Consider the following 13,698-nt stretch of genomic DNA (forward strand, 5'->3'; position numbering starts at 1 on the left):
AATACCTAATTTATGAAACAAATGAAAACTTTCACTGATCTTAAATGCAAAGATAAAATGTTACATAATCAAATCTGTAATCTCTGAAGCGGCTCTGCTTATATTAATGATTATTGTGAAATGTTTCCATGTATTTGTACTATTAATTATTAATAATGCTGTTTCCTTGTGTCTTTAAAGCCTAACCAGGGTCCAGGTCTCATATACATATGCACTGATTAAAGCAATGTTAACATATCGCTCCTGTTGTATAAATCAATACAAAAAGGCATCCACCATTTCCAGTTCTTCTTTGTGTAGTGTTAGCAGTGTGTTCCTGCAGATCATGGCAGCAGTCAACGGGTGACCATGGGCTTCGTCTAGCAACCACTTGCCAAACGGTCGGGTTCTGTGTGACTGAGACGTGGACACAGCATGTCTGTCCTCACATGTCCATCTTTAAACCCAGGCCGTGCTCACATCACGGGTCAGCTGTGTTCACAAATATTCATCTCTATGATGGCGGCGTCAGACACGCCACACAAATCTCTGCAGTGACACAAAAACCATCGGTGATGCTGAGTGAAATCGTCTCTTTAAACCCAGGTCACAGTTTATAATCAACTGACAGCGAGCGTTTCCACAGCAATCAGGTCAGGTGACAAATGCTAATTAAGAGCCATCAGTGAGGGAGAGTGGAGGAGGTGAGGTTGTTTCCACCTCCTGAACGACGGCTAATTTAGCAGAAACGAACTGATGAAAAGCTTTTTCATCTGTGTTGCCATGGCTGCGTGAAGCCTGGTCAAATGAATTAACAGGAGCCTTTGATTTAGAGCAGGAAGGTTATTACTGAAAGGTAAAGAGAAAAAGTCAAGGAAACAGGGAAACTCCACTGAGCAGGAGACAAACGGACGCTCGGCCTCCGAGATGTGATCGGACAGAGGCCAATGGCTCACATGCCTTCAGAGGGAGCTGTGCTCTAATCCTTTCAGGCCCTGCCCAGAAATACTGAGCTGAGGCGGAGACTGAAGGTCAGTCTGGTGCAGATCTGTGGCGGTGCAGGTGGAGCTGGTTGGATGTGAACTTCACATAAACAAACACGTTTGAAGCAGAGCCGATGACACCTGTCTGCACACCTGTGGGCATGCTCACTCCGGCCTCACATCTGACATTTGTAGACGTTTTACCTCCTCATACTTGACCACTGCCACCGAGGTGTGAAGTCACATGACAGAAAGTGAAATGTCAGGTGTGTGAGAGACCTGGAGATGAGAGGAGCAGAAACTGTCGAGGAGGAGGAGGGGAGGAGGAGGAGGGGAGGAGGGAGAGAAGAGGAGGAGGGGAGGACAAGAGGAGGATGGGAAGGATAGGAGGAGGAGAAGGGGTGGAGTAGGAGGAGGAGGAGGAGGAGGAGTGTTTCCTGAATGATGATGTCTCTTGTATGGAGGACTTTAAACAGGCGACCTGATGAAGCTGAGCTCTGTTGGGTCAGGTTTGATTTACAGACTGGCCGTATGCTGACGTGTGATTGGTAAGTGCTGCAGTGTAACGAGTCCACCAGCTCAGCCTGGAGCACAAAAAGAGTTCACCAAATAACAAAAACATGAGATGAAATCTTTGAATCTTTATTCATGTTCCTGATGCTGCCTCTGCGCCGACCCACACACTCCTCTTTTTTTTTCTTTTTCTTTTTTTTTACAAATAGTTAGAAAACTGTACAATACAAAAACAAAGAAAAGGAAACAGACGGTTAACACGCCACATAAGCAGAGCGATTTCATCAATTTAAAGAAAAACACGAAACCTGACGAACAAAAACAAGAACACAATGCAGAACGATGCTTCATGCAGCCACTTCAGAAAGAGCCTGAGACGGGAAACGTCGTCCACTCTCTTCGGACTGAGTCTGAATCTGAGTGTGTCAGTTCCTGCTGCACATCACACGTGTGATGGAAATCTGCAATGTGAAATTTTACATCCTCACAGCTGACTCTGAACTTTTATTTTGTATTCTTCAGAGAGTATACTGTGTTTGGAGGTGGGGTCATGTGTGGAGCTCAGAGTTTGATGTTCTTCGCTCTGTCTGAGAAAGCATCTGGGGACAGTTTGGAGTTTCAGAGACATCCTCATGTGGACGAGAAAAGATTCCGATGCGTCATGACAAGCTAACGTTTCAAGGTCCAACAGGAAGTGAGTGTGCATAAACGTGGCCGCAGACCATCGATCAGGCAACCACAAGTGACTGACAGTTTATAAGTGGGTGGGGCTTCAGTCAGAGATCTGCAGGTTTTACACATCAGTGCTCTTCTGGACCAGGGGTCTCAAACTTAAATGAGCTGTGGGCCACTCCTGGCACCATCATCTCATTGGAGGGCCACTTTAGCGTTCAGGTAGTAAAAAAGAAACAAAGAAACAAACAAGAAAACATCCACAAATATTTCTGAAAATGTAATATTTTGTTTGTTTGTTTTTTTAAATTTCAGATAGTGTATAACAAGACAAAACTGCAAACGTGAACACAGATTCTTTTCCTCACTCTTAACTAACTAAAGCCTTTCATTGAACTACCAAATAAACACATTGGTCCTCTCTTTCTGGCCAGACACGTGGCAGCACTTCTGCTATCATTTTGTTCGTATTTAACAAAAATAAAAGTGCAGACATAAGTGTACACATTAGTTTTTGACTGTCTCACTGAACTAACATAGTCAATCTCTTAGTATGTTTGCACTCTCTGCTCATATTGCCTTCATATTAAATCATTTTTGGCTTTTTAAAGAACTTATTTTAACATTACACTTAACAACAAACAAATCCTCCCTAACAGAAAAAAACTGCATTATATTTCTTCACGTCAATATACGGACACCTCTGTTGTGGACGCTTCGACTTAAAATGGGCAACTTGCGATCGTCGGTCACGTGATTCGTGATGTCACCTGACCGAGATTCTAGCTTTTATTCAGTGATTTTAAAATTGGATACTGTCAGAACATTGTTCTCTTTCAGAAACACATCCAAGTTGTTATTTACTGAGAGGAGACCATAGTGTTTCAGTGTTTCACGTCCCCTTTAATGTGTGTTTGTATGTCTTTACATCTGTCACTTAGATACCATTCCTGCTCTGTGGTTCTGGCTGCAGTGCAGATGATGTCATCATGTATGTTGCCACAGATGTTTTACCTGCTGAAACATCTGTTTGAGTCACTGAGAACGTGAGCAGGCTGAACTCAGGGTGGACGAGGCGGTTTCCTAAAACCAACTTCAGAATTCGTTCACTTCAACTCGAGTGCTTAAGTCGTTGAGCGGGATAAAACCTATGGTCCTGCTCTGGGTTCTTCAGGTTTGAGGCTCGGGGGTGGAGCTTACAGGTGAACAGAGTCCATGCTGGAGCTGAATCATTTTTCCTAAACTCTGCTGCACAACGGATGAATTCAGCACCATAAAAAACACCACGACAAACAAGCTCACAGAGTCGTTGAGCTTGTGAATAGAAGGCACTTGCAAAGCTGCGTCCTCTGAGGTCTGATCTCCGATCAGCCATTTGCTGCTCTGCTCTGACAGGACGTCTGCTTCAATCTTCCGTCGGTGAGTCAGCGAACCTTTCACACCTCCACCTCCTGACGGCCCCCTTGCGCAGCGTCACCTGCCGTCATCACGGTGATGTCGAAGCAGGTCTCCATCATGAGATGGGACTTGCACAGGTTGACGCAGTACTCCAGCTCCCCCGTGGCCTGAGCCAGAGCCTCTAGGTACTCCTGGGACTCGCAGTCCAGGTCCTGGTCCACGTCAACTGCAAACACGGAGAGAGCGGTTAGCTATTTAGATGCATGCGGGCCGACGTTTGTACTATGACATCACCACGCTGCCTCAGCTGCTCGTGCACAGCATCTCTGAACGCTTGGCCCAGTCAGTTAAGTTCAGTTAATGACAAACACATGAAGCTGAACTCTGAGGTTTCTGTGGTTCATCATCACAGAAATATCGCAGTCGGTCACTGATGGCTTTCTAAACGCTGAGTAATCTATTATATGAGTACCAGCTCCCTCCCGCTGCGGCTCATACTCATACTCACACTCTCCACTCCACCTGCTCGGGTGGAGCATCAGCCAGCTCTTGGCCTCCTCCAGCTCCGCCTTCAGCCTGTCGTGTTTGCTCTTCAGCTCTTGGATCTGCTGCTGCCGCTTCTCCAGCATCCTCAACCGGGCATTGAAGTAGAGCAGACCCTGAGGAGCGAGCACACAGTCAGAGCCTCGAACTGCACACACCGGCTGGTAGGGGTGTGGACGATGACAAGGAAGAGGAGGGGGGATAAGCACGAGGCTTCGAGACTCCAGCCTGTGTCTGGCTTTAATTAGGAGTCAGTGCAGTGCTAATCTGTGATCAGAGGAGGATTAAGGACAACTGAGGACAAGCAGGTGACAGAGAGGTGGTTCAGACCTGCGCTTCATTACAGCTGCCCCTCAGAGAGCTTTATTCTGAAAATCCTGGGATGTTTCTATTGTGAAAGTCTGTAAATGTGGGCAGCTGAGCAGTAATAAAAGAGTTGATCATCCAGATGATAAGTGACCTGAACATTAACTGTGTTTATGTTTCATTTGCAGCAGCTTCTCTGTGACACGCAGCCAAAAAGGCCAGATTCTCAGGTGAAGTCAGACTGACTGACTCCAGTTAAACCATCACAAATTGTTCATGTGGGGCCATGACACAGGCGTGACCAACCTCAGCGAGGTCCATGGGAGGGGAAACCAGTGAAACCAGTGAGTTGCTGATGTAAAGCCAACTCAGGTCTCCGTGTCAGCAGCAAGAAAGCCTTGTTTCATTTGGAGCTACAGGACAAGTTGGGATTTGGGGAAAGCATGCAGGTGTAAAATACACATGAACAGATGCAGCAGGACAGGAAGCACCTCCGACGGGTGAAGCGAGCAGAATGAATCCAGTGTGAACAGGTAAACACAAAAAGCATGACAGGCAGACAGTGTGTGAGACAAAAGTTTGAGCACAGACAAGCGACACCACACGGCCTCCACGTTGGCATCTCTACACCGGCCGCCAGTCAGACCGGCACCCTCTCTGACCTTTAACCCTGCACTCTCCGGTGGGATCACAGAGGTCCTCCACACCAGGGCCGGTTCGAGTTTCATGTCATGGATGGTTTGTTTCAATTCAATTCAATTCAATTCAATTCAATTCAATTCAATTCAATTTTATTTATATAGCGCCAGATCACAACAAAAGTCGCCTCAAGGCGCTTCATAGATACAGAGAAAAACCCAAAAATCATATGACCCCCTGTGAGCAAGCACTTTGGCGACAGTGGGAAGGAAAAACTCCCTTTTAACAGGAAGAAACCTCCGGCAGAACCAGGCTCAGGGAGGGGCGGGGCCATCTGCTGCGACCGGTTGGGGTGAGAGAAGGAAGACAGGATAAAAGACATGCTGTGGAAGAGAGACAGAGGTTAATAACAGATATGATTCAATGCAGAGAGGTCTATTAACACATAGTGAGTGAGAAAGGTGACTGGAAAGGAAAAACTCAATGCATCATGGGAATCCCCCTGCAGCCTATGTCTATTGCAGCATAACTAAGGGAGGATTCAGGGTCACCTGGTCCAGCCCTAACTATATGCTTTAGCAAAAAGGAAAGGTTTAAGCCTAATATTAAAAGTAGAGATAGTGTCTGTCTCCCGAATCCAAACTGGAAGCTGGCTCCACAGAAGAGGGGCCTGAAAACTGAAGGCTCTCCCTCGCATTCTACTTTTAAATACTCTAGGAACAATAAGTAGGCCTGCAGAGCGAGAGTGAAGTGCTCTAATAGGGTGATATGGTGCTACAAGGTCATTAAGATAAGATGGGGCCTGATTATTTAAGACCTTGTATGTGAGGAGCAGGAATTTGAATTCAATTCTGGATTTAACAGGAAGCCAATGAAGGGAAGCCAAAACAGGAGAAATATGCTCTCTCTTTCTAGTCCCTGTCAGTACTCTTGCTGCAGTATTTTGGATTAGCTGAAGGTTTTTCAGTGAGTTTTTTGGACATCCTGATAATAATGAATTACAGTAGTCCAGCCTGGAAGTAATAAATGCATGAACTAGTTTTTCAGCGTCACTCTGAGACAGGATATTTCTAATTTTAGAGATGTTGCGCAAATCACCGTCACCGTCACCGTCAACAAAAGGGTCAGGGTGTTTCCAAATCAAAAACCCTGGATGAATAGCGAAGTGCAATCCCTCCTAAAAAGCCGCAACACTGCCTTCAAGTCAGGGGACAGGGCTGCGTATAGGGCGGCCAGGGCAGACCTGAGTAGAGGCATCAGGAAAGCTAAGGCTGCCTATAGGAGGAGGATTGAAGATCACTTTGCTGACAACGACCCCAGAAAAATGTGGCAGGGGATCAATCACATTACCAACTACAGAAGCAATAACCAGGCAACATCTAGGACTGATGCCTCACTGGCTGAGGATCTAAACCGTTTCTTCGCCCGCTTTGAGACGACCAGGCCCTCAGCTGCCACACCACTTCCACCCGCCCCCAGCACTGGCACACTAACACTTAGGGAGCACCAAGTGAGGTGTGTTCTAAGGTCAGTGAATCCCAGGAAGGCGGCAGGTCCTGATGGAATACATGGAAAGGTTCTCAGAGCATGTGCTGACGAACTGACCGGAGTCTTCACTAAAATCTTCAACCTTTCCTTGTCATCAAACACCGTCCCGCCCTGCCTCAAAACCTCCACCATCATCCCCATCGCCAAGAAGACAGCTGTGGCCAGCCCAAATGACTACAGGCCTGTTGCACTTACGCCTGTAGTGATGAAGTGCTTTGAGAGACTGGTCTGTCAGCACATCAGGGCCGGTCTGCCTCCCACTCTGGACCCCCACCAATTTGCCTACAGGACAAATCGTTCCACCGAGGACGCTATCACCATAGCGCTCCACACTGCGCTGAGTCACCTGGAGCACCGAGGAAGCTATGTGAGAATGCTCTTTCTGGACTTCAGCTCAGCATTCAATCATATCATCCCGGAGATCCTGGTCCAGAAACTGTCTCACCTGGGACTCTCCACCCCCATCTGCCTCTGGATCAAGGACTTCCTGACAAATAGACCACAGTCTGTCAGACTCGGCCCCCACCGGTCCAGCACCATCACACTCAGCACCGGGTCTCCACAAGGATGTGTTTTGAGTCCCCTCCTGTTTACGCTCTACACATCCGACTGCTCCCCTACCCATCTCTCAAACACCATCATAAAGTTCGCGGATGACACCACAGTGGTTGGACTCATCTCAAGGGGGGATGAGTCGGACTACAGAGATGAGGTCAACAGACTGACTGAGTGGTGTTCAGTTAACAACCTCCAACTGAACACCACGAAAACTAAAGAACTTATCTTGGACTTCAGGAAGGGCAGAGCAGACCCGGCCCCACTTTACATTCACGGGAGCTGTGTGGAGAGGGTACACTCCATGAGGTTTCTGGGCGTGCAGATATCTGATGACCTCTCCTGGACTGCAAATACTACAGCGGTGGTTAAAAAGGCCCAGCAGCGTCTCCACTTTCTGAGAGTGCTCAGGAGGAACAACCTGGAGGAGAGGCTGCTGGTGACATTTTACAGAGCCACCATAGAGAGCATCCTAACGTACGGCATAACAACATGGTATGCAGGGTGCTCAGCTGCGGACAGGAAAGTACTGCAGAGGGTCATCAACACAGCCCAGAAGATCACTGGCTGCTCTCTGCCCAGCCTGGAGGTCACTGCAAACTCTCGGTACCTCAGCAGAGCTGGCAATATCATCAAGGACCACTCTCACCCCAGCAACCAACTGTTTGAACTATTACCGTCAGGCCGACGGTACAGGTCACATAAAACCAGGACAAACAGATTCAGGGATAGCTTCTTTCCCAGAGCTATCACCGTAGTAAATAAGCACAAAAACAATTGAACCTATTCCATACCGTCACTGTCATTATATTATGCTGCTATTCATACTGTCATTATATTAATGCTGCTATCCTGTATATATTGTACATACTATTGTTTGAGTACTTACGATTGTTTTTTTTGTTTTTTTTTTGTACTTTTTATATTTTACATTTATATTTATTATTGGAACTTGCACCAAGGGAGTGGCACTCCAATTTCGTTGTACTGTGTACAATGACAATAAAGGCTATTCTATTCTATTCTATTCTATGCTAAATGGAAGAACGCAGTCTTACATATTTGTTTAATATGTGCGTTGAAGGACATATCCTGGTCAAAAATGACTCCAAGGTTCCTCACAGCGTTACTGGAGGCCAAGGTAATGCCATCCAGAGCAGAGATGGGCAGTAACGCGTTACTTGTAATGTGTTACTGTAATCTGAATACTTTTTTCAAGTAACGAGTAAAGTAAGGGATTACTATTGCAAAAACGGTAATTAGATTACCGTTACTTTCCCGTAGTAACGCTGCGTTACTGCGTTACTAAAACCGTGATTTTTTGCGAGAATGTCTCACGACAGTGACGTAAGCGAGTGCGCCGTTAGTGACAACAGCTGTGTGCAGATCAATAATGGATCACATATCGATTGTGGGAGAGAGTATGAGCGTGCAGCGTTTAAAGCGTGGAAGTACTGACCTTACTTTGAGTTTGATTCCATAAAAAGTGACAAAAACATTAGCGTCCATCGTGCGTGGGAAGAAAACTTCTTTTTACAGCGAAAAAACCCCCTAAACTTCCAAGCAAGCACCGAGTGCGCAACGACGTAATCGGAAATTCACAGAGAAACTCGCGGATTCTTCAACTGACCGCGGCACACCTGCACCAGGGTAAACCTCCGCCTACCGCAGTCCTGCTTTACAGGTGAAAATAGAGCAACAGGACCGCTGAGTCTTTGACTTTATTTATTTTCTGCTGTCTTTTACTTGCATCTATTTGAAAGAGTGAGTGTAAACACAAAAAATATTTTATTTTATGTGCTGGAATGTGTAGAAAATAGTTTTAAATGTTAAACTAATTTATTCAAGTCAGAGAATGTTGCATATAATTAAATTTTTGCTTGATGCATAAAGTTAAAAGATTAAAACTGATAAAACAAGTTTAAAAAAGAGACTTTTCCATTTGATTACATTTTGTATGATGGATTATGTAGAAAAAGTAGAATTGGGCTGAAAGATCTATCGCTTTATCACCTCTTCAGGTTGTAAATCGTGTTTTTAAAAGGTAACTAAGTAACTAAGTAATTAATTACTTTTGAAAATAAGTAATCAGTAAAGTAACGGGATTACTTTTTTGGGGAAGTAATCAGTAATTAGTTACTGATTACTTTTTTCAAGTAACTTGACCAACACTGATCCAGAGTAAGAATCTGGTTAGATACCATATTTCTAAGCTTTTCAGGGCCGAGTACAATAACCTCAGTTTTATCTGAATTAAGAAGCAGAAAGTTAGCGGCCATCCAGGTCTTTATGTCTTTAAGACATTCCTGCAGTTTAACTAATTGGTGTGTGTTATCTGGCTTCATGGACAGATAGAGCTGGGTGTCATCTGCATAGCAGTGAAAATGTATGCTATGTCTTCTAATAATGCTGCCTAAGGGAAGCATGTATAATGTAAACAGAATTGGTCCTAGCACTGAACCCTGTGGAACTCCATGGATCTTCGTGTGTGAAGAGGACTCTCCATTTACATGCACAAATTGGAGTCTATTAGATAGATATGATACAAACCACTGCAGTGCAGTACCTGTAATACCTACAGCATGTTCTAATCGCTCTAATAGGATATTATGGTCAACAGTATCGAATGCTGCACTAAGGTCTAGCAGGACAAGCACAGAGATGAGTCCACTGTCTGAGGCCATAAGAAGATCATTTGTAACCTTCACTAAAGCTGTTTCTGTGCTGTGATGAGCTCTGAAACCTGACTGAAACTCTTCAAATAAACCATTCCTCTGCAGATGATCTGTTAGCTGTTTGACAACTACTCTTTCAAGGATTTTTGATATGAAAGGAAGGTTGGAGATTGGCCTGTAATTAGCTAAGACTGCTGGGTCTAGAGATGGCTTTTTGAGTAAAGGTTTAACTACAGCCAGCTTGAAGGCCTGTGGTACATAGCCGATTATTAGAGATAAGTTGATCATATTTAAGATCGAAGAATTAATTAATGGCAGGACTTCTTTGAGCAGTTTTGTAGGAATGGGGTCTAAAAGACACGTTGATGGTTTCGAGGAAGTAATTATTGAAGTTAACTCAGAAAGATCAATTGGAGAAAAAGAGTCTAACTTAACATCAATGGTACTAAGAGTAGCTGTAGATAATATTACATCTGTGGGATGATTATTGGTAATTTTTTCTCTAATGATAAAAATTTTATTTGTGAAGAAGTTCATGAAGTCATTACTAGTTAACGTTAAAGGGATTGTTGGCTCAAAAGAGCTCTGACTTTTTGTCAGCCTGGCTACAGTGCTGAAGAGAAACCTGGGGTTGTTCTTATTTTCTTCAATCAGTGATGAATAGTAAGATGTTCTGGCTTTGCGGAGGTCTTTCTTATAAAGCAGCAAACTATTTCTCCAGGCTAAATGATGATCCTCTAAATTTGTGACACGCCATTTCCTCTCCAGATTACGAGTCATCTGCTTTAGGGTACGTATTTGAGAATTATACCACGGAGTCAGGTACTTCTGATTAGAGACCTTAGTTTTCACCAGAGCTACAGTATCCAGAGTCGTACATAGTGAGGAGGTAAAATTATTAACAAGATAATCGACCTCTGTTGGGGTAGCGTTCAGATAGCTGCTCTGCTCTGTGTTGGTACAGGGCATTGAAGATGATAACAGTGGGTGGATTATATTCTTAAACTTAGTTACAGCGCTTTCAGAAAGACATCTACTTTGATAAAGTCTACTCTCCACCGCTGTGTAATCAATTATTGTAAATGTAAATGTTATCAGGAAATGATCAGACAGGAGAGGGTTTTCAGGAAACACTGTTAAATGTTCAGTTTCTATGCCATAAGTTAAAACAAGATCTAGAGTGTGATTAAAGTGGTGGGTGGGTTCTTTTACATTTTGAGAGAAACCAATTGAGTCTAATAACAGATTAAATGCTATGTTGAGGCTGTCATTTTTAACATCTACATGGATGTTAAAATCACCCACAATAATTGACAACTACTGTTTGGAGGAATGTAGGAATGAACGTGTAAAGGACAACTCACCTTCTCAACATCGTGGAACGTCTGCTGGGACACAAATAGAATAGAATAGAATAAACCTTTATTATCCCACGGATGAGAAATTTTGGTGTTACACAGCTCTTACAGCAAGGAAAAATAAAATATAAAAGGAAGACACAAGGTGGTCCTATAAACATAAGCAACCGAAGTCTATATATACAGGTAACAATGTACAGAATATGTATAGAAAAATTGTACAGTGATATGTATAAAAAAAAAAAACAGAGAGAAGCCGATTATTCACCGAGCAGTGCTCCGGATATGAAGAGCACGTCACCTTCCTCTAATTGAAAATAAATCAGAGCCCGACAGGCCGCTCTGCCGAGGGTTAATGACCCGTTAACACTGAGAGAGGCGGCTGTCACAGAGACCAGACAAGCATCCCCCCCACGGTCTGCTTTATATATGTGATTTGGATAAAAATATAAAAAGCTCCTCTGAGTGCGCTCAGACTGAGGCTGAGGGTCCAGATGAAACTCCACCTGCTTCAGGAGGCTGTGTTTGAGTCATTCTTGTCAGTGCATCGCAGAGAAGCGGAGGGTTCTAACACGACCTCCACGTGAGGGGACTAAACCGGCACGCTGTGATGCTGAATGGCATGTGAGCAGCACGTCATTATTTAACCACCACCTACTGGTCAGGTGGAGGACTCACCTCAGATCCCATCAGCGCCTCCTTCCTCTTCTGCACACACTCAACAACGTTGTCGATCTCATACACCTTTATCTCAAACTGCTCCTTCAGGGTGCCGCCCAGCGGCGGCAGGTCCACCCACTGACCACCCAGCTTCCTGCCCAGGGAGGAGGTGTCCGGCAGGGGGGCAGGGATTAGCCGCCGCCGCAGGAACCCTGCAGGTGGAAAAGGAAAGAGATGAAATAACCCATGATCAGTAAATGCAGCAGACTGTGTGTCAGGTAAAGTTCACAGGGCTAGGGGTGCAGGTGTTTCCAGCTGTGGAAGCTAACATCAGGGCCCTGCATTCAGAGACTGGTGTTTGAATGCTCACTGAACAGCTTCAACACAGCCAGCTGCCTCACTCAGTTAAAGCTGCAGTCAGCGAGGAAGTTAGTCACACCTGTGCTCTGAGCAGGTACCTGAGTCAGTGTCAAGGAGCTGGTGATGTCATTAAAAAGACAGCCAATAGCACTCAATAACAGGCAGGACTATCAAGGCTGTAACGCAGCTGTACCACATGGCCTTAAACCAGACCTGGGCATTTCACGGGCCGTGGCCCATGTCAGCCCAGGTTGGCCCACATCAGCCCATGTGAACCTGCCTGTCCAGCCCGCGTGACTTTCACTGATGTACAGATGCATGTGCAGGTACAGTGGGGCAAAAAAGTATTTAGTCAGCCACCGATTGTGCAAGTTCCCCCACTTAAAATGATGACAGAGGTCAGTAATTTGCACCAGAGGTACACTTCAACTGTGAGAGACAGAATGTGTAAAAAAAAATCCATGAATTCACATGGTAGGATTTGTAAAGAATTTATTCGTAAATTAGGGTGGAAAATAAGTATTTGGTCACCTCAAACAAGGAAAATCTCTGGCTCTCACAGACCTGTAATGTCCTCTGTAAGAAGCTTTTCTGTCCCCCACTCATTACCTGTATGAATGGCACCTGTTTGAACTCATCATCTGTATAAAAGACACCTGTCCACAGCCTCAAACAGTCAGACTCCAAACTCCGCCATGGCCAAGACCAAAGAGCTTTCGAAGGACACCAGGAAAAGTATTGTAGACCTGCACCAGACTGGGAAGAGTGAATCTACAATAGGCAAGCAGCTTGGTGTGAAAAAAATCAACTGTGGGAGCAATCATCAGAAAATGGAAGACATACAAGACTACTGATAATCTCCCTCGATCTGGGGCTCCACGCAAGATCTCATCCCGTGGGGTCAAAATGATCATGAGAACGGTGAGCAAAGATCCCAGAACCACACGGGGGGACCTGGTGAATGACCTGCAGAGAGCTGGGACCAAAGTAACAAAGGTCACCATCAGTAACACACTACAACGGCAGGGAATCAAATCCCGCAGTGCCAGACGTGTTCCGCTGCTGAAGCCAGTGCATGTCCAGGCCCGTCTGAAGTTTGCCAGAGAGCACATGGATGATACAGCAGAGGATTGGGAGAATGTCATGTGGTCAGATGAAACCAAAGTAGAACTTTTTGGTATAAACTCAACTCGTCGTGTTTGGAGGAAGAAGAATACTGAGTTGCATCCCAAGAACACCATACCTACTGTGAAGCATGGGGGTGGAAACATCATGCTATGGGGCTGTTTTTCTGCCAAGGGGACAGGACGACTGATCCGTGTTAAGGACAGAATGAATGGGGCCATGTATCGTGAGATTTTGAGCCAAAACCTCCTTCCATCAGTGAGAACTTTGAAGATGAAACGAGGCTGGGTCTTCCAACATGACAATGATCCAAAACACACCGCCCGGGCAACAAAGGAGTGGCTCCGTAAGAAGCATTTGAAAGTCCTGGAGTGGCCTAGCCAG

The 13,698-nt window shown here is 45.1% G+C and overlaps 1 protein-coding gene across 3 annotated transcripts in view; it reads right to left on the reverse strand.

Moving 5' to 3' along the window:
- Positions 1-1,051: 1,051 nt before the first annotated feature.
- The window catches only part of kif26aa (kinesin family member 26Aa), a 65,768-nt gene continuing 53,121 nt past the window's right edge, over positions 1,052-13,698 (reverse strand). Inside the window, exons 13-16 of one of the 3 annotated variants that reach the window (XM_040018369.1) lie at positions 11,848-12,041; positions 11,176-11,199; positions 4,054-4,204; positions 1,052-3,771 (exon numbers count right to left, since the gene is read on the reverse strand). In XM_040018369.1, the coding sequence (XP_039874303.1) occupies positions 3,584-3,771; positions 4,054-4,204; positions 11,176-11,199; positions 11,848-12,041 (557 nt within the window). In that variant the 3' untranslated portion in view covers positions 1,052-3,583. The remainder of the gene's footprint in view (positions 3,772-4,053; positions 4,205-11,175; positions 11,200-11,847; positions 12,042-13,698) is intronic. The other 2 variants (XM_040018370.1, XM_040018371.1) reach the window with 2 other exon arrangements.

The sequence above is a fragment of the Simochromis diagramma genome, unplaced genomic scaffold, assembly GCF_900408965.1.
Source record: "Simochromis diagramma unplaced genomic scaffold, fSimDia1.1 OVJJ01000802.1, whole genome shotgun sequence".
In the NCBI taxonomy this organism is placed as follows: Eukaryota; Metazoa; Chordata; class Actinopteri; order Cichliformes; family Cichlidae; genus Simochromis; species Simochromis diagramma.